This window comes from Peromyscus maniculatus, chromosome 10 (assembly GCF_049852395.1).
Source record: "Peromyscus maniculatus bairdii isolate BWxNUB_F1_BW_parent chromosome 10, HU_Pman_BW_mat_3.1, whole genome shotgun sequence".
NCBI classification, from domain to species: domain Eukaryota; kingdom Metazoa; phylum Chordata; class Mammalia; order Rodentia; family Cricetidae; genus Peromyscus; species Peromyscus maniculatus.
Window position 1 is genome coordinate 100,137,108 of NC_134861.1, and position 21,019 is coordinate 100,158,126.

Below are 21,019 nucleotides of genomic sequence, written 5' to 3' on the forward strand. Positions count from 1 at the left end.
TTTGAATTCATATTCAACCTTTTGGGATTTTATTCCAAACCAGCCCACTGGTGACGTTGGTGTCTCTTGAGCATAGACTTCAGGGCTTTCATAGGTGACTAGGTACTGAGTGAACCTGTTAACCAACTCTCTACCAATTCCAGCTATTTTATTTTAACTCTAGTAAGTTTACTGTGTAGTTCAGAATAAAAACTTTATAATCAAAATTTTAATTTAGGTTTTTGAGAGATGTGAAATTCAAACACAACATACATCATATGCATTGATTTGTGGTTCATGTACATTACTCAATAAGTGTGTCTTAATATAGGCATTGTGTATATTGTTTAGAAACCCCAGAGAAATTTGTTGTTAATAGATATGTGGTCATAATTATTGTCATCTTAATCTATGTTTCTCAAATCTGGTAGATCATTATTACTAATTGAAATACAATGTTAAGCTTAATAGCAAAAATGTGCGTATATGCATTTCTATCCACCATGTTTCTGGGAGGCAGTTACTTAAGATGAGAATGAGAAGCAAAGCACTGAGCAGTGGCTCTTATTATTCACCTGTTATATCCTGTAATGCATTTAAATATTAAAGATGCTGTAGTATAGTGTTGAATGTACTATATGTACTAGGTAATTTTGGAATTTCTATTTAAAGTTCTTTGCCTTTTGCTAGTGTCTCCAGATCTTGAGGTACTAATTTTTATAAGCCTAAATGTTAGTTTTATATGTCATAAAACAAAGGAGATATTCTTAAGTTTTTCTTTGCAAGACACCAATGTGCCATGTCATATTCTTATTTCACTAAGGTGTCTACATTGTAGGACATTGTAGTTTAGGTGCATGTTTGAATAAGTAAGATTAATAGATATGTGTATTACTATATTAATGAAATGTGTTTTTGTTTTTTGTTCAAGCTGAAACTGTAGTTTCTTCTTTAAGTGTGAAGGACCCTGGATCTCTCTAACCTCAGTGTGTTCAGTCTCTCCCCGTCACCCCTCTACCCAATCCCAACACTAAAATCAATCTTGGCTGAGTGATACTGGCTCGTATCATTTTAAATACTTGAATTCTTTAAATTAAAGCATGGCTTTGAGTGCCATTTAGAAATTTTAACAGTGTCCAGCATCAAATATTTTAAGAGAGGAAAGAACAGTAACACATCCAGTGGAAACTGATGGCATTTCAGGAGGCAGAAGGTAACTATTAAATTAGAATGTTTTAAGTTTGAATAATATTTGGTGTTGATCAGCCTTGGTACCCTTGGGCTTGAACCAGACACCATTCAGGTGGTTCGTGATGGCTGACTTGGAGTGATGGATCGAGGTAGTAACCTCCAGTCTGCTGCTTTACCACATGGCAGAGGCTTGTGCCAGGGAGAATGGCACCACAGTCCATTGTACAATAAACAAAAAGAAACCTTGCCACACCATGACAGGCAGAAAGATTTTTATATTTATTTCTACTGCCATCGCCAGCTGAATAGATATTTGTAGGGCAAGGAGGCCCTATGAACCCATTGGTTCCCTGGAGGCTGTAGGTGATGGAGGACTTACCTTAGAAGCATGCACGCAGCCCTGGCTGGGTACCATCCCCAGCATCACACAAACTAGATGTGATGATATTCATCTGCTGTCCTAGTACTTGAGAGGTAGAGGCAGGAGGAGGAGTAATTCAAGGTCATTCTCAGCTACAGAGTGAGTTTGAGGCCATCCTGGGCTAGATGAGACACTGTCTCAAAAACAAACAAAAAAGACAACTTATTTGTTACTATCTAGTAGAAACTGCCAAGTAGTTTTCAAGTAAAGGGTTATTAATTAGATGGATCTTTGAGTTTAGCAGGAGTATAGGATACTTCACTTATAATAAATTCATCCTCTGTATCCTTGCACATAAATAAGTAACTCTTGTTTCTCTTGTGGTATGTTCTCAATGATTATAACTAAGACCTGTTATGGCTTCTTAGCTGGTATAATTGGTACTACTGTCTGAAAACTGAGCTCTGTTTTTAACTTTCTTTTTAAATTCTCACGTAAGTTCCTTACACTGAAGGAGCACTGTTGATTTTTTTCCTGAATGTAATCCAAAGTGGAATTTCTAAACGAGTGTTTATTCCATCATGAGCAAAGAAGATTGGGGGGAATATCTTTTCCCGTTCAAACTAAAGTGGCCTGATTTAAATAGGTCAAAATCTGTGACTAGCCTGGCAGTGGTGGCGCACGCCTTTAATCCCAGCACTCGGGAGGCAGAGCCAGGCGGATCTCTGTGAGTTCGAGGCCAGCCTGGGCTACCAAGTGAGCTCCAGGAAAGGCCTAAGCTACGCAGAGAAACCCTGTCTCGAAAAAACAAACAAACAAACAAAAAAAAAATCTGTGACTATAAGAATTTCTTGGTATAAGAGATTGGTAGTAAAGGCATTCTTTTGAAGTGAGACCTTTCTTTTTTTTCATGAGCCCCAAAAGTTTTACTTTATTTCTTTCCTTGAAAAACAATAATAATGGGGCTGGAGAGATGGCTCAGCGGTTAAAAGCATTGGCAGCTCTTCCAGAGGTTCTGAGTTCAATTCCCAGCAACCACATGGCTCTCATAGCTCTCTATAAGGGGATCTGATGCCTTTTTCTGGCATACAGTTGTACATGCAGATAGAGCACCATAGACAATAAATAAATCTTAAAAAAAAACAAGAACATATATTTAGGGTGTCTGACATGTTTTTGATATATGCATGCATCTTAGAACAATTCAATCAATAACATGAACACATCTGCCACTACATATTTTCTGTGTTGAAAATACTTAAAATCTGCTGTGTTAGCATTTTTCAAGTATGCAACATATTGTCAGCCATAGTCACTTTATAACAGAGCTCCTGAATTTGGTCTTCTGTCCACCTGAAAGCTGTGCTCTTTGACTGACATCCTGTGACCAAGGCTGAGTCCTTTGACTGAGTCCTGTGACCAGGACTGAGTCCCTTTGGTGGGTTCTCAGTTTCATGCTACTTCATTTCTAATATGATGAAAAGTTGTAAATTGGTAGTTTTTAAGCCTACAAATATTGAAATAATTATCTATATACATTTTCAGAAACATTTCCTAAATTTACTGGCGTAAAACAGAATGATTTGCCTCCAAAAGAGAATATAAAGGTAAGCGGACTCTTTCAGTGTCAGCATTGAGAACAATATCGGTGCTGTAATGGCTGTGCAGTAGTAACCTTCTTTAAACACTGGGGAGTCTGGTTGTGGTGGTGCCCATGAATGGTGTCAGCACAGAGGAAGCAGAGGGAGGAGGACCACAGGTCTGGGCTTGTCTGAGCAGAGACTCAAAAAGAAAAAGACCACATTTTTTTTTACATTAAAAAAGTCACTGTTCTCAGCTCATCAACTAGGTGTTAAAAGACGTCTTCTTAAAAGATGTTGACTAGCCGGGCGGTGGTGGCGCACGCCTTTAATCCTAGCACTTGGGAGGCAGAGCCAGGCGGATCTCTGTGAGTTCGAGGCCAGCCTGGGCTACCAAGTGAGCTCCAGGAAAGGCGCAAAGCTACACAGAGAAACCCTGTCTTGAAAAACCAAAAAAAAAAAAAAAAAAAAAAAAGATGTTGACTATAGAAATGACTTGTCTTCCTCCTTCTTATAGTAACTTATATGTCAAACAATTAAATAGAATAAGTTCTAGAAACTCTAGCTCACCCTCAAGATTGTGGATACAGAGGAATCCTAGTGTCTTGGTGCATAAAAAGGGTGTGCAGAGTCCTGTGCAGAATCTCTAAACAAAACTAGGAGATGATCCCTCAGGATTCTGAAGATCTAAGATCATAGACATCAGGGAAACTATTTAAACTTCCTAAACCGTGGTTTCCTCATTACAGGATCTTCTCAAACAGGTCTGTGTGACTTAAGTAATGTGTTATCAAAAGGTGTGATTCAAGCATCATGAGTCTGTTGCTTACCTCTTATGGTCCAGTTCTCTTAGTTTTGCTCTTGTGTGGTAAGGACTCTGAAGGATAACTTGACCTTTGTCTAGCAGATACAATCTTCTGTGCAAGACGTAGCCTCTGCTGAACCTCCCTTTGCTCAGCAGACTACAGCGCCATGTGGAGCACCATGGAAGCAATCCCAGCAGGTGCATGGCTACCATGGGTCAGAACATCTGCAGATCACGGAGAACATTGCATCTGTGCAGACTTGGCCTCTTTCAGGTAAGAAACACAAGTGAGGCCACATGTGAGAACACTAAGGACATTGCCAATGTTACACATCTGAGAAACACTGAATGAGTCAGGTCCAGGCTGAACTAGTCACTGAAGTGCTGTTAGAAACTGTCTGGTTTATATACATAAGCACTCACTATGTTTATATAATTTATAGTCAATTTGCTTGGGTATATAGATGATGAAAACCTCTTCACTACCCAAGCTTAGCACCATATTTTACTACCTTGGTGAATGGTGTTCTAACACCTATGTGGAGAAGATAAGCTACAGTGGTGTAGGGAAAACATCGTAGGTTTTCTGTTTTTCTTTTTGAGGCAGAGTCACAAACTCTCCATATGCTCCAGACTCTCCTTGTACTCACTGTGCACCCAGGGATGACCTTGAACTCCAGATTAGGAGAAACACAGGGGTTTGATTCTCTTGTTGCTTCCAGTGTGAGGCTCCATTCTGTTTTGTCTTTAATCATGTTATAGCCATCCTTGTGGGGAAAGAAATGGAGATCAGAGAAAAAAATAAACCAGGGACTAGGCTTGTAGCTCAGTGGAAGACCATATGGTTAGCATATATGAGGCCCCTGGTTCAATTCCCAGTACAAATAACAACAATAAAAAAAAACCCACAAACCCTAAATAAACCATAAACAAGAGAGAAGGAGGAAGACAGACTGGTGGGCCAGGTGAGGCAGGGCCAAGTGTGTCCAAAGGACGAGCAGAGTCCCCAGGGTAGAGCCCTGTGTCCCATCCTAGAGATAACACATTAAAATGCTTAGACCACAGAAAGAAGACATGGTCTAAGTCACAGTCTCAGACTGTCATAGCATTTGGACTTGGGCTGGAGAGATGGCTCAGTGGTTAAGAGCACAGGCTGTTCTTCCAAAGGTCCTGAGTTCAATTCCCATCAACCACATAGTGCCTCACAACCATCTATAATGGGATCTGGTGCCCTCTTCTGGCGTTCAGGCATACATGCAGACAGAGCACTCATACCTTTAAAAAAATACGTAAATAAATAAATTTTACAAAAAGAATTTAGGCTTTTTATTTTTACGAAACAAGGAACTCTTAAGAGAAACGTGCGTTGGCAGAGCACTTGCCTAGCATGCATGAGCCTGAGGTTCAGTGTCCAGCACCAGGGAAAAGAAAGGAAGGTTTATAAAGAAGACTGCTGCTTACTGAACAGTGGATTGAGGTGAAGATGCTCTGACTAGTTAGGACCAAGAAGTCTGAATCGAAGTTGCTGCAACTAAAACTAACGCCATCCATGGAAAGGTTAGGTTAGAAAGACAGTTTTGTAGCAGAATATATAGACATCAGGATAGATGACAAGCCAGAGTTCTAACAGCTGAGAATCAGAGGCGGAGCTCATTTGGATGTCTAACTGGAAATATCAAAAGCAGAAATGGGTGTCTGGGACTAACAGGAGTCTAATATGATTTAAGTGTCGCCACTAATAGTTAAGATAAATTAGATGTAATTTAGGAAGCCATGAGAATGAATGAAGGGAGGAAAATGTGCAAACTAGGAGAAGAGTGGCTAAAGACAAAATTCTAGAAAAGAAAATCTCAATAAAAGAAATGAGCAAATTAAAAGTAGTGGTCCAGATGCTGTGGTGTGCCTGTCGTCCCAGCCTCCCCAGAGCTGCAGCAGGAGACTGTGTAAGCCTAGATGTTCACTTCTTCAAAGAAGAAAAGGAAGAGGAGGGGATGAGGCAGGAGGAAGGTCGTGAGGAGCAATGTCGCCTGGGCCACTAGCTGCAGAGCATGCAGGTGGGTGGAGGGACAGGAGAGGCCTCAGCTGACCACAGGGCACTGCTCTTCCAAGTGTGTGTAGGATTCTAGGAGCTGTTTCTACATCTGCGAGGCAGTCGGCCCTGGGTAGGTGCTTGAGTCAGGACAGTGGGAAGGGCTGGGCCCTCTCACAGATATAAAGCTTTTTTCTTTTTGAACTCAAAGGCTTGAATGTTTGAAGGCAGATTAGTAGAAAGTGAGCGGAGGAGGGAGAAGCTGCTGTTCTGCTGGAGTAGACAGTGGTGAGAACAGCACCACCCTCAAAAAGGAAGAAAAACAAGAACAGACGGGATATTCTTTTATTCCCATTTGGAGAGAACACCTTGTCTCTAACAAGGCAAGCTTTTAGTGACGGAGTCTTCAGAAAGGGTAAACCAGCTACAGGCAACGTGGTACCTAAGGCGGTTTCTCTGGGCATTGTATTGTAATGTTTTCTAGCTGTAGGTGGCAGTATGCCCAAGGGAATTGTAAATGTACAGAAACTGTAAAACTATGAAGTTTGCTTTTCTAGAGTTTAATTTCAATGTAAATCAACTTGTGCCTAAAAATTACTCTAAATTTAAATGATTAACAATTTTCTTTTGAAAGACAAGCCTTCACTATGTAGCTCAGGCTGGCCTCAAACTCACAATGAGCTATCCACCTGTCTCTGCCTCATGAGTGTGAGGATTAAAGGCATGCACCACCACATCCAGAGGTTAACAATTTTTATTCTTTAAATTTCTTTTTTTTTTCAAGATTTATTTATTTATTATGTATACAGCATGTATTACTGCAGGCCAGAAGAGGGCACCAGATCTCATTACAGATGGTTGTGAGTCACCATGTGGTTGCTGGGAATTGAACTCAGGACCTTTGGAAGAGCAGCCAGTGCTCTTAACGTCTGAGACATCTCTCTACTCCCCCCCCAATTTCTTATTGAAAAAATAGTATATTACTAACTTTAACCCTCTCTGCCATCTTCTCCATATGAAATGAAGTTTTCTCTCATTAAATTGAAAATTTTTGTCATAAAAGATGACAAAAGGCCGGGCGGTGGTGGCGCACGCCTTTAATCCCAGCACTCGGGAGGCAGAGGCAGGTGGATCTCTGTGAGTTCGAGGCCAGCCTGGTCTCCAAAGCGAGTTCCAGGAAAGGTGCAAAGCTACACAGAGAAACCCTGTCTCAAAAAACCAAAAAAAAAAAAAAAAAAAAAAAAAAAGATGACAAAAATATCATTGTAGTTTACTCTTTCCCCATCTCATAAACATCTCCATTAAATTCTGCTCAACTGCTAAAAACAGACAGTGAGCTGTCATATCAGCGTGAATTCACATAAAAAGGTAAACCAGAGACATGGAGGAAGTAACAAAAGCTGAATCAATAAGGCCGAAGTAAGATGGGCAAAGGCAACACCAAAGAGGAGTCGGGACGGCTTAGCCGGCCTGGTCGACTCCCTGGTCGACTCCCTTGTAGGCTCCCTGGTAGGCTCCCTGGTAGGCTCCCTGGTAGGCTCCCTGGTAGGCTTCCTGGTAGGCCTCTGAGCTGTGCACTAGAGATAAAAGACCTCCCTGTATGTAGACTTCTGTGACTGAGCATTCCAAATGAAAGAAGCAGAACGTGCAAAGGATTTTCGGAAACTGACCCTAACGTGACTAAAGCTCTGGCTTGATGAACAGGAGTGTAGAGATAAGTATAAATAGGTGCCAGGGGCAGATCACAGAGAGCCTAGCCGCTGAAGTGCTTTGGACTTGGTGGTGAGAGCGCAGTCACTGGAAAGCTGATGGTCGTCTTCTGAGCAAAACTGCCGGGATGGGGGGCTAAGGGGAGAAGCAGAGGGGAAGACAATAAGATGTTACAGTTGTGGGGGGAAATGAAGTAAGTGGTAGGAAGAAGGAAAAATAAGAAGATGAAAGACTTGGCAGATGACCTGAGTGCTGCACACAGGCCCTTGTGCTGTGTTAATTACAGGTGGACCAGGATGGGCCCAGGCTGGCTCAAGGTAGCAGGCATGGAACAGAGGTGAGGATTCGAGAAAGGACTTTCATAGTATTGATGTGTCAAGTGACAACTTCCATAAAAATTATTTCTCAGAATTTGACCCTTGCTATCACCCTAGGCTTGTGACCCTGTTCTCTTGATTGTCCCACCTCTCTGAATGTTTCTGATAGTTACCTTTTTATGTGACTACCTTTAGATGCTAATAACATTCTGAATTTATATCCTTAGCTTCTGTTTTCTTTTGAGACAGGGTTGTGCTTTGTATGTAGTCCACATTATTCTCAAACTTACAATCCTCCTACCTCAACATCCCAAGTGCTGGGAAACCAGCTGTGTGTCCTGGGTCACTGCCCTCCAGCTGCTTCCTTTTCTGCTGTAGAGCTTCCCACCCAGGCTTGCTGAACAAGTACTGCTCGCCCCTCTGAAAACGATGTGCTCAGCACAGCCTCCCTGTTTACTCAGGTGTGCCGTGTGCCTTCATTATTCTCTAGATGCCATGACATGGAAAGGTTAAGAAACAACGTGCTGTATGTTGATTCTGGGTGATCTTTGTTTTCTTCTGTTGTTATTTGCACAATTCATATGTATCTGGCCTCAGGCATGCTTATACAACACTAGTGAGCATCTTTATTTAAATATCATATAACCAGCTCAAACGATGTAAAAACAAAATTCCCACTGTTCAATCCCCAGATTTTAAAAAGGGATCTACTTTATTATTTTAATTTTTATGTATCTGAGTGTTTGCCTGTTTGTCTGTGTGCCATGTTCATGCCTGGTGCTCACAGAAGAGGTCGAAGGATCCCCTGGAACAAGAGTTACAGAGGGCTGTAAATCACTGTGTGGGTGATGGGAACTGAGCCCTCTGAAAGAACAGCCCTGATTTTAACAGTCTGTCCCTCTCTTCAGCCCCTCAGTCCTCAGGTTTTACCTTTTCCTTTTTAATTAGTGATGACAAGGCTGTTACCACTTACCAACAAGGTGAGAATCCTCCTAGAATTGTCTTCCCTTTGCGCACACACTCTACTTCCTCCTAAGGAACAGCTGGTACAGCTGAGGCGGGATGCAGTTCTGCCCTTCAGCTTCTCTCCTCACTTTGCTGTTCCTCTTGGCTTAGGAAAATGCATGCATGTTGGGGTGGACAGGGTCTGCAGTTAAGCTCTGTTCTTCAGTCAGGCCTCCTTGGACAGGGTTTTGTTCTTTCTATGTCCTCTCTGTTCCTAGCTGTCCTCTAGCCTCAGTTTGGAAACAAACGTGATTTAATTGATGGATGGAGGGGTGGTAGCAGCTTAGATGTAAGTTCCCACAGCATATGAATAACTAGAATTGTGTGAGTTTGAGTAAGTTAATAAAGACGGTTTGGGTTTTTTATTTCTCTGTGCTTTTGATCAACCAATCAAAGTTGATTAGAGTTCAAACTGGATTATAGTATTTCGCTATATCTGTGCTGTCCCATCCCCTCCAACTCCACTTGAACCTCTCCCTGCATGCCTCCTCCCAACTTCGTGTCCTCTTCTTCTATTTAATAAAAAAGTCATCTATTGAGTCCGGTTAATGCTGGTTGGTGTGGGACCATCCACTAGAGCATGGGGCAACCGTGCGCAAGCAGCAGCCACATTGCCAAACCAACAGGACTCTTCTCCCAGCATCTGTCAACTGCCTACAGCTCCCCAGCTGGGGTGGGCCTTGTGAGCCCTCATTCCGCATGCCGAAATGCTGACGGGCTTGATCTTGTGCAGGTCTTGTTCAGATAACTATTGTGAGTTCATGAGTGCACGATCCGTATCCTGTCCAGAAGACAGCCCTTCACAGTGCTCCCCCAGACCCTCTCTTCTGTGCTGTTCTCAGCACTTTGAGCAGTTCTGAGTCTCTGCACTGCTGCCCACTACACAGAGAATCTCCCCACCAAGGTTGAGAGCACATATCTCTGGGTGTAAACATAAATAATGAGAAGACAATATGACCATTTAACAAAATAGCAGTAGATTCTCCCCTGTGGTCCTTGATGCCTCCAGCCATGAGCTTTTAACCAAGTTTACATTGCCCAGTGTGAATTCTTCCTGTGAAGCAAACCTCAGATATAATCAGAAAGCGGCTGGTTACCCCATGACAGTCCCACACTGTCGCACCGGTGGGCACATTTGCCGGGGAGGTTGGTGTCACGTGTGTACTGTCCTGTCCTCTGTGTGTGTCACTCACATGGCTGTCTAGAGAGTGCCCCGCCCCGCCTTCTTGGAGCCTTTCACTGGTCTGTGGTGTTTTACTCACCAAGGAGAAGGCAGAATTTTCATGATAGCTTAGCCTGATCCAGATCTACCTCTGGAGCTGAAGCTAGTCTGCAGACTGGAGAGCTCCATACCATGAGAACAGGCCTGCTCCACATCATGGTGTGTCAGCCATGATGTCAGCCACCCTTCATGGTCCCAAAACAAAAACAAAGGTCACCTTCAAGTGAGAAGTGTTTATAACATAACCTAGTGAAAACTTAGTCATTTTATTTATTTCAGAAATCTGTGTGTGTGAGTCTTTCATTATTTGATTTTCTTTTTCCTTAATCAAGATCTTCTAAGTAGTACAAACTGACCTTGAATCATGACTCTTCTGCCTTAGCCTCTTGACTGTTGGGATTAAAGACATGTTGTATCTGACTATTTTATTTTTGTGATATCTGACATGGAAAGAAAAAGAAAATTAAACTCTGGATAAGCACCCTGAAGTATTTCCATTATGCCTTTCTAAAGGGTGTGTACTTCTAGATGATTCCAAACAAGTCTCGAATGGCCCCACTGTGGTGCATACCTCTGCTGAGAATCTCACAATGTTAGAGCCAGACTGTCATGTTCCTGTGCAGAAGGTAAAAATTATGTGATTTTTCTCAAATGTTGAAATGACTTAAGATTTAATATGAATTATAGGAAAGATTTGTAAACACTAACTAAAATAAGATTGGATCCCTAAACCTAACTTTTGCTTATGCCAAAAAAAAAGCATGTAAGCAAATGTAGCACCTACCTGCTCTAGTCAGTCTTTTACTTGCATTAACAGCCTGTTGTGAGAAGAGTCTGTGGAAGAGTTCTGTGACCTTCAGAGCACACACTGCCAGCATCTTTTTCAGCCTATCTTCTAGTGTTCGGGATAATTGAACTATGAGGTCTTGTTCCAGGCATTTGAGACTAATTTTAAAGCTATGAAGGTGTTGAATCCTTCTCCCTCCTTAGAAGTATTCAGGGCACAGGCCTCAGCCTCACTGTTTCTTAATGCTTAAGATTGTTATCTGGGCACAAAATCTAACAGTCCCCCTGTTGATGTGCAGAAGGGGACCACATTGAAACCATATGCAACCTCGTTATTTTAGTTTGCTCTTAGATGAGTAACTGAGTTTAAATTATCTGTTTTCCCCAACTGAAGTCAAGAGTCCACGAAGGCCTTTCCAACCTTAGGCTGTAGCAGGAATCTTAAAAAGTTCTTGTTAATAAAATCAAACCTGAGCCAGGTATTGGGGTGAACACTGGAAGATCAGAGAAACAGAACAAGCCACAGCTAACCTCACCTGGCCAACTTCTCAGCTGATCTTGTTTCCTCAGACTGGAAGCCTCTGTGTCCTCGTATCCAAATGGATCTCAGCTGAACTGTGCTGCTCAAAACCTAAAAGCTTAATCAGCCAAAAGCTTAACCAGCCAAATGCTTCTAGTTTCTGGTCCTCACACCTTATATACCTTTCTGCTTTCTACCACCACTCCCTGGGATTAAAGGCTCAATTTCTGGGATTAAAGGCATGAGTCACCATGCTTGGCTGTATCCTTGAACAGATGGATTTCTGCCTCTGGAATGCTAGGATTAAAGGCGTATGCTACCACTGCCTATCCTAAGTATCTAGCAGCTTTTCTGTTCTCTCACCCAGATAAGTTTATTAGGGTACACAATATTTTGGGGAACACAATACCTCCACATTAGGCTGCTCTGTTACTGAGTCAGAAGATACCATTTTTCTTCCAAAATTTGATTGATATCTATAAACATAAGCTGAATCAAATATTTGTATATTTTAGGATATAAAGATTAAGAACGCAGACTCTTGGAAAAGTTTAGGCAAGCCAGTGAAGTCATCAAGTGTACTGAAGTCTTCAGACGAGCTTTTCAACCAGTTTAGAAAAGCTGCGATAGAGAAGGAGGTCAGAGCGCGGACCCAGGAGCAGATGCGGAGGCACCTGGAGCAGAGCTCAAAGGAGCCGAGAGTGTCTCAGGAGACTCAGAGGTCTGTGGCTTGCTGGCTTTATCTGGCTTTGGGAGGCACAGAAATGTATTGACAATTTGTCAAGTACCGTGATTCAGTTGTCTAGTAGAACACACAACAAATTGTATCTTATCAGTATTTCTATAAATAGTTTTCTCCATTTTTAAAAAGAAATAGACAAGAAATCAAGCTAGTATAGGTGTAAATGTTACCAAATTATAATGACCTTATTTCCCAGAACTGTCTTGCAAGTTTTTCCATTCTGATGTAGGAAGATAGCGCTGTGTACGGGCCGTGGCTCTCAGAACTTGTCTTTTTTGTTGTTAATACATAGAGAGCCTGTCCCGTCAGAAGGAAGGGTGAGGGCATGGGGGCATAGATAAGTCAGTGCAGTGTTTGCCAGATGTGTCCAAGGTCCTGGATTTGATCCCCATGTGGTAGTACTTGCCTGTAATCCCAGCAGCAGGGAAGGTGAAGGTCATCCTTAGCTACGTAGGGGCCACATAAAGTCCTGTCAAGAAAGGAAGGAGGGAGGGAGAGGTGGAGAAGGACCTCTGAGGACCTGGGACCCGTGTGTTGCTTCTGTTGCCATTGTTTAATCATGTCCTTGTGAAAAAACCTCAAGGAACTGGACACCCACTGGGAGCCCTCCTGTTTGTTTAAGGGAGCTTGGAAATGGATTGACTCTAGAATCTTTATCAAATAAAACGGAAAGCAAGTATCATGGAGAAGAGCAGGATGAACAGCAGCCATCAGAAGCTCAAGACAAAAGCAAACTCTGGCTTCTCAAAGACCGGAATTTAGCAAGGGAGAAGGAGCAAGAACGGAGGAGAAGAGAGGCAGTGAGTACCCTTGACCTCACCACATCTGACCATCTCTCATCTTCAGAGTGCTTCCAGAGACGCTGGGGCCTCCGGGGGGACCAGGTTCTAAAATAAGAGCTTAACATACAGATTCCACCATCAAAAGAAACAAGCTGGATATAGTGAGGATCAGCTTGTGGAGCCACAGGACTTCCTGGGGTCCCCTCTTTAGTAGACTTTAAATTTTCCTATGACTTAAATTCCTCATTTAAAAAGGGAATAGTAATTCCCTGTTATAAAGTAGATTAACATGGACTGAGTGCGTAAAGAAAATGACAGGCATGTAAATGAAGTCATTCATTGTTACTACCTTAAAAACCTGTAGCTCACCTCAGACCTGACATGGCTTCCTGGTCAGTGCTTCTTGTGTCTCTTTAGCCGATGGCTAGATTAAGAAATTTGGGAAGAGTTAGGCAGTAGTGGCACACACCTTTAATCCCAACACTGGGAAGCAGAGGCAGGTGGATCTCTCTGGTCTACAAGAGTTGAGATCCAGGATAGCCAGGGCCACACACAGAAACCCTGTCCCAGAAAAAGAAAGAAATTTGGAAAGAAAATCAGCAAGGTGAGAGTAGACAGCATCCAAGTGCACTTGATAACCTGGGGTCAGATGATCTGACTTCAGAAGCAGGCCTCGTCATTCACAGACCAACTCATGTTCCTGCTTGAGTGTCAAATGTTGTGTGGCATGCCTCTTTTCTCCAGTAAGGACACTAATGACAGACTAAAGAGTCCATTCCAGGCAAATCTCACTTGGTGAACCCATGAGTTTAGCTGTAGTTGTTCACAGGAGCAAGCCTGGGTGAGGGGTTATTCATAAGAACATGGCGGCGGTACACTTTCCCATCTCCAACAGGAGTTAACTGCTGCTATATCCTCAGGAGGGGGAAAATGTCATTCACCTTTGAACCCTCTCCTCTTTCTTCCATGAGGAAGGAAATGCCTGATCTTGTGAGGGTCTCATGTGTAAGTAATAACTGCTGCTCTAACTTCACATGGCCCTGTGTCGTGCCGAGAGGACAGACGATAACAACACCACCGCCACCATCAGCACCAGCACATCACTGTAAACTGGAGCCCCTAGGTCTATAGTTTGGGGCCGGAGAGATGGCTCAGTGGGTAAAGACACTTGCTGTGCTAGGATGAGGACCAGAGTGCAGATCCCCAGAACCTCCATGAATGCAGGGTGAGCTGAGACCTGCCTGTAATCCCAGCACTTGGGAGGTGGAGACAAGGAGCCACCAGAGCAAGCTGCCTAGCTAGGAAAGCTGAATCAGTGAGCTCTAGGTTCAACTGAGAGACCTGTCTCAATATGGAAGATGGAGGGCAATCAGGGAAGGTACTCAGTGTCGGTCTCTGGCTTCCACATGCATGTGCACACACACCCACACAGTAAGTCCATAGTTCCTGTAATATTCACTCTGTACTTTCCATGTTTGTACATTTTATTATTATTTGTAAATTATAACTAGTTTCATTATGAATATACCTTAGTCATAGTCACACCCCACAACCCTCTGTTGACTAAAATCCCTTCTGATTGGTCTCTTTGTCAAATACTTTCCCTTCTGTTTTCACGACTTTCACAAAAATCCAGCTTCTCCATATTCCCTTCTTTCTCTTTCTGAGTCTGGTGTATTTTGCTGAACATGATGTTTCTCAGTTCTACTTATTTTCTTGCCAGCACATGATTTCACTCTTAATAGTTTAGGGATGCTCCATTATAGATGCAGATATATACATACCACATTTTATTTATACATTCATTTGTTGATGAGCACCTAACTATTGTGAATAGCGTCACAGTAAATGTATATGTTCGGGTTTCTCTATTTCTGTGATGACTCTGATTCCTTTAGGTGTATGCCCAGGAATGGTAGAGCTGCATCTTTTTAGTTTTTTTGAAGAACATCCAGATTGATTTCCATAATGTCTATACTAATTTACATTCTCAGCATTCTTTAGATCTCCCTACCTCCTTGAGATCATTTGTTGCCTTTTGTTTTCTTGCTGATTACCATTCTGATCATAGTGAAATGAAATCTCACTGTAGTTTTGATTTCCACAGTGGCTACAGATGCTGAACATTTAGTTCTGCATTTGCTGGCCATTTGAACTTGCTTTTGTACTCTCCTTTATGGATTAGATTATTTGTTTTCTCATTTATACATTGAATCATTTGTCCTTTAGGTGTCCCAGATTTTGTTTGGTCTATATATATTCTGAAAGCCAGTCCCCTACACAGCTTGCAGTTTTTTTTCCATTCTGTAGACTGTCTCTCCACTCTTGTTCCCTGTGCTTGGTGAAGCGTAACACAAATCTTAAAAGATCTTATAATTTAGAGCCGGGCGGTGGTGGCGGTGGCCCACACCTTTAATCCCAGCACTCGGGAGGCAGAGCCAAGCGGATCTCTGTGAGCTCGAGGCCAGCCTGGACTACCAACTGAGTTCCAGGAAAGGCACAAAGCTATACAGAGAAACCCTGTCTTGAAAAACCAAAAAAAAAAAAAAAAGAAAGAAAGAAAGAAAAAAGATCTTATAATTTTAAAAAACCAGAGCCAAATATTGGGGTGAAAGCTGAAAGATCAGAACAGCCAGCCACTAGCTTACCTCTATGAAATCCTCAGCCTCAAGAGAGAGAGTTCCTGTTTCCTCACGCTTTATATACCTTTCTATGTCCTGCCACATTACTTCCTGGGATTAAAGGGGTATGTCACCATTCTGTTTCTCTCATGTTGCCCAGTGTGGCCTTGAACTCACAGAGATCCAAAGGATCTCTGCCTCTGCCTCCCTAGTGATAGGACTAAGGGTGTGTGCCACCACTGCCTGACCTCTATGTCTAATCTAGTGGCTGGCTCTGTCCTCTGATCCCCAGGTAAGCTTTATTGGGATACACAATGTATCATTACAGTGAAGGTTGTTAATTTAAAGCAATTGTGGTTGCTTGTTCTTGCCAGATTTCCTAGACTATAGAATCTTGAAGTGTTTCCCGTTTGCCTCTAGTACTTTCAAATTTTCAAGTCTATTCATTTGAATCTCATTCTAGATTTTCTAGTCCCAGTCCCTTCTTCAGTGATACATTGGTCATTCAGGTGAATTGTCCTGTCTCTAATGTGTTTGTGTGGTGTCTCTTACTTTTAGTTTTAGTCCATTATATGATTTAGATGGTACACAGAGGTTATTCCAGTGGTTTTGGATTTGTTAAGACTTGCTTTGTGGCCTAAACTGTGATCTGGGTTGGAAAAAGTTACGTGAGCTATTACTGAGAAGATCATGTTTTCTGTCGCTACTGGATGAAATCAGTCTGATCTCAAGTCCGTTGCATCTCTCTTGCAGCACCCTGCAGCTTCTTTATGAATATTTGTGTCTGAATGACCCGTTGATGGAGTGTTGGAGTCTCACTGCCACTGTGCATCGGCGCATGCCTGTGTTTGAAACACTCTTCTTTGTAGTGTGCTTTCTTGTCAGACTTTCTTTGGAACTCCAACCTGCAAATAACGACACACAGACTTGTTATTAATTATGAAAGCTTGGCCTTTAACTTAGGCTTGTTCCCAACTAGCTCTTAGAACTCAAATTAACCTGTGTCTGTTCATCTGTTCTGCTGTGTGGCTTTTACCTCCCTCTCATTCTGTGCATCTGACTTGCTCCACATCTCTCACGTGCCTAGATTCCTGTGCAGTTCCTCTCTCTCCCTGGAAGTCCCAACTGTTCTCTTCTGCCTTGCTGTTGGCCACTCAGCTCTTTATTAAACTAATCAGAAGGTGCTTTGGCAAAGGCACATCTTCACAGTGTACAAAAAGATTATCCCACAACACTTGGCTGTGGTATTGATTATAGCACAGGTTAACTTTCCTAGGAAACAACAAACAAAATCCTGCCTGCCTACCTTCCTCCCCACTTTCCTCTCTCACAGATAGCACCTTAGCTTTGTAGCCTAAGTTCTCCTTGAACTCCCCATGCTCCTGCCTCAGCTTCTTGAATATTGGGATTAAGGCCTTGGCCTTAAGCAGACATGAATGGCGTTTAACAGTGTTATACAGAGATTTTTTTATGGTTTGTGGTGCTGCAGATCAAACCCAGGGCTGTTATGAGCACCCTTAGCACTGAACTACGGCCTCTGTCCCAGAGTTTACTGTAGAACACTGCTTTTGTGGAACTTTCTTCTGTGATAGGTGTGTTCTATTGTCTGTTTCAAACATTTATGGGATTTTTTTTTCTTAAAAATTCATGAAGTCCTCTTGTTGACACAGAGACCTGACTTTAGTTGCCTTCCAGTACTTCCACAAGAGCCTGGTACCCCTAACTACCCAGCTCACCCTGATGTCATTCCCAATATCATAAGTGCTTTTCAGGAGCTTGACTAGTCCTAGAACATTTAACAGCACCCAGAGTCTACCCCAGCCAGTCCCCTTCATCAGCCCTGTGGCCTTCCATCTGGATTTGGCTCAAGTGTGATTGGGACCACAGAGAAAGGAATATCCAGCCCACGGTATCTGCTGCAAAGTCATAATCCCTAATATTAACATTGGTTCTCTATTTGTAAGTATTCTACATGAATCTATTTTAGCTAAGATAGATCTGAATCTAAAATAAGATTCTACATTCAACCTTTAAAATAAAAATTTTCATTTTTACTTAAATATAAAAAAGGTTTTATCACATTTTCTTCCAGTTTTCCAGTGTGCCTGCATCTAAGCAGCATCACATGATACTCAGACCGGGCCAACTTCCCAACTCTTACATGGCAAGCTAAAATAAGTTCTGAGGAACTGTTTAGGCTAGACAATTGGCAGCCTAGGAGCTGAACATTAATTAAAAACAGTCCCGATTTAAGTTTTGTTGTTGTTTGTTCATCACTAAGGCAAACTTTAAGAATTTTGTAAAGCCTCTCAGAGTCAGACATGCCCCAGCCCTCTCTGTGGTACGAGACAAGTCAGCCTCAGTTAGTCTTTAGTGAGTAGGCCATAGCTCTAAACCTTTTCCTGTACAACTAATGAAACTGCCAGTTCACATCAAGACACCATCCAATGGCAACAGACTAGAGCGTTTGCACCTCACTGATGTACTGCTGTGGGGCAGGGGGTGGAGCCCTCGATTGTAGTGTTTGCTGTGACTTCCCATGGCAAGGAGCATTTAGAAAGATCTTGAAGGCCTGTCCCCCTTGGAAGCCCATGTCCACACGAGAGCATTTCCTCTCACACGGCCCTCGTTCCCTCTTAGAATGCTTGTGCTAAATCTATACCAAAACCTTAATGGAGCAGCCATGATTCTTTTGACTTGCACTTCAGATCATTTCTTATTATTATTATTATTATTATTATTAAGAGATTTTCTATTCATTTTACATATACAAATCCCCCCTCCTCCCTCCTACCGCCCCCTCCCCCAGCCTTCCTCCCAACCCACCCCCCATTCCCACCTCCTCCAAGGCAAGGTCTCCCATGGGGAGTCAGCAGAGCCTGGTGCATTCAACTGAGGCAGGTCCAAGCCCCTCCCCCTGCACCAGGGCTGCGCAGTGTCCCACCATAGGCACTGGGCTCCAAAAAGCCAGCTCGTGCCTCAGGGACGGGTCCCGACCCCACTTTCAGCTCATTTCTTAAGGGTGGCTAGCATGCAAATGAGCGCTGTTCCCAGTACTACCCTGCAGCTTGATCCCATTCTGGTAAATGGTTGTATGGAGAACACACTTAGGTCGAATTTACTACTCAGTGCCAGAAGAGGCCAGAAGAGTCAGTCTGCCTGGTTAGTGACAGGCAGTTGTGGGCCACCTGACATGGGTGCTGGGAGTTAAAGTCAGGTCTTTTGTCTGCACAGTGCATGCCCTTAACCACTGAGCCATCTTTCCAACCAGGTTAAGGCAACTTCCCGTGCCTGGTGCCGCGCTGGTCACAGGAACAAGCAAGACGCTGTGCCTCCAGCTTACAGCCAGCTGCTGCTCCATAAGTACTGAGAGACCCTTCTTCTTGAAGAGTTAAACTTAACATTCATGTTCTTGTGGCATTTTATTACATGTATAGTATATTAAAAGGAACCACCTATATTTTTAATTAAAAATTATATATACAGCCTTTAAGTTAATTATTTATATTTTGTATGAAATGTTTCCAATGTGTAAGTATTTGTATAAAGCTGTAATAAAGACATGCATCTTAAACTAATTAGAATCTTCTTTTTTTCTACAGATGGCGGGTACCATTGATATGACTCTTCAAAGCGACATTATGACAATGTTTGAAAATAACTTTGATTAAAACTCAGTTTTAAATTAACTGTCAACTTTAAATGAATGATACAAATGTTTACAATGCATGTGGTAAAGTGATTACTTTCAACCACCAAGATACCAATCATATATTGTGTTTTGACTGCCCTAAAATTAAATATTTTGCACTTACATTTTTAATAAATATGTTCATTTTAATGACATAATTTATAAAAGTTTTATAATTTTGATCTCTAAAAGTGAATAGATTTTATTCATTCTGCAGAGGACTGTCAGCTGTGTATTATAGCCCTGATCTAAGCAAGTCTGAAAGGGAGCATCTGATTGGGGAAAAAATGAAGAATATATAAAAGTATATAAAAACAGGTTCTGTTGAGTTTTTAGCTTTTGTTTGTTTGTTTGTTTGTTTGTTTGTTGTTTGTTTGAGACAGGGCCTCATACCTCATGCTGCTGTGCTGACCTCAGCAGTGTAGCCAGGGATGACCTTGAACTGCTGCTTCTCCTGCCCTCACCTCAAGCACTGGGGATACAGGAGCTGCCATCATGCCTGGCTGAGTTTTTACTTTTCAAAGAGATGCTTCGTGCTGTCAGAATTACCTGAGCATCTAACAAGCATCACAATGTCAGATTCTCTGCTGGGTCCATGTTTAAATTCCATGCTGACTTGTTTAATGCATTATTAGCTATGATTTGAAACAAAGTAATAGTAAATATTTATGTGTACAAGCTTCTGTAGGGATATGTGAGACATTTCTTTCTTTCTTCCTTTCTTTCTTTCTTTCTTTCTTTCTTTTTTTTTTTTTTTTTTTTGTTTTTTTAGACAGGGTTTCTCTGTGTAGCTTTGCACCTTTCCTGGAACTCACTCTGTAGCCCAGGCTGGCCTCGAACTCACAGAGATCCGCCTGCCTCTGCCTCCTGAGTGCTGGGATTAAAGGCGTGCACCGCCTCCGCCACCACCACCCAGCAAGACATTTCTTAGAATGTATAAATGATGGCAGTGAATATTTGCCTAATTATAGGAAGTCATAGTCTATAAAACACTTTTATTTTGTCATTTTTCAAACTGCAATTATGTCTAAACCACGTGTATTCTCTTTTTGAATTTTAAACCTTTGAACTCTTGAAACAGAACCTAACTTAGGCACTGCTGTGATTGAAGTCCAAGTGTGTCCAGACAAAGCAGTGCACACCAGCTCTGGTCCCAGTGCTCGGGACAGAGGCCGAGGAGGAGGAGGCTCTGCTGCAGACTCAAGGCCAGCCTGGTTCACACAGCAAGTTTCAGAGCAGCTAGGGCTCCACAGCCAGACCCTGATTCATAGAAATGAGAGTGCATGCATGCATGCACACATGTGTGTTAGAAAGAGCGTGAGAAGGTGGTATTACTTTCATGAAACAGAATTAAAGTAAGAGCTAAAAGCTATTTTATTATAGCCCTTTTTCATTTTTTTTTAATTTAAAATATTTTCATACACTATATTCTGATCATGGTTTCCCTGCCCCCAGCTTCTCCCAGCTCCCCACCCATACAACTTCACCCCTTCTTTCCCTCTCATTGAAAAACAGACAAACAAAAGACAAGACCAGAATATAAATAAATAGGTAAAAAAGAGAAAGTACAAGAAATATACTCACACATAAAATGACAAAAATACAAAATCAGATACAAAATATAAGCAAAGACCAGTAATATTTAAAAAAAAAAAAAAAAGGCCCAAACAAAGCAGTA

The 21,019-nt window shown here is 42.2% G+C and overlaps 1 protein-coding gene across 34 annotated transcripts in view; it reads left to right on the plus strand.

The window, feature by feature from the left end:
* Brdt (bromodomain testis associated) overlaps nucleotides 1-19,532 on the plus strand; it is a 58,133-nt gene extending 38,601 nt beyond the window's left edge. For 5 of the 34 annotated variants that reach the window (XM_076546916.1, XM_076546926.1, XM_076546919.1 and 2 more), the window contains 6 exons: nucleotides 3,077-3,138; nucleotides 4,073-4,190; nucleotides 10,713-10,825; nucleotides 12,021-12,226; nucleotides 12,870-13,047; nucleotides 19,253-19,532. In XM_076546916.1, coding sequence (XP_076403031.1) covers nucleotides 3,077-3,138; nucleotides 4,073-4,190; nucleotides 10,713-10,825; nucleotides 12,021-12,226; nucleotides 12,870-13,047; nucleotides 19,253-19,321 — 746 coding nt within the window. In that variant the 3' untranslated portion in view covers nucleotides 19,322-19,532. Of the gene's footprint in view, nucleotides 1-910; nucleotides 1,153-3,076; nucleotides 3,139-4,015; nucleotides 4,191-8,895; nucleotides 8,953-10,712; nucleotides 10,826-12,020; nucleotides 12,227-12,830; nucleotides 13,048-19,252 lie in introns of those variants that run through there. The other 29 variants (XM_076546920.1, XM_016004356.3, XM_076546907.1 and 26 more) reach the window with 14 other exon arrangements.
* The last annotated feature ends 1,487 nt before the right edge of the window (nucleotides 19,533-21,019 follow it).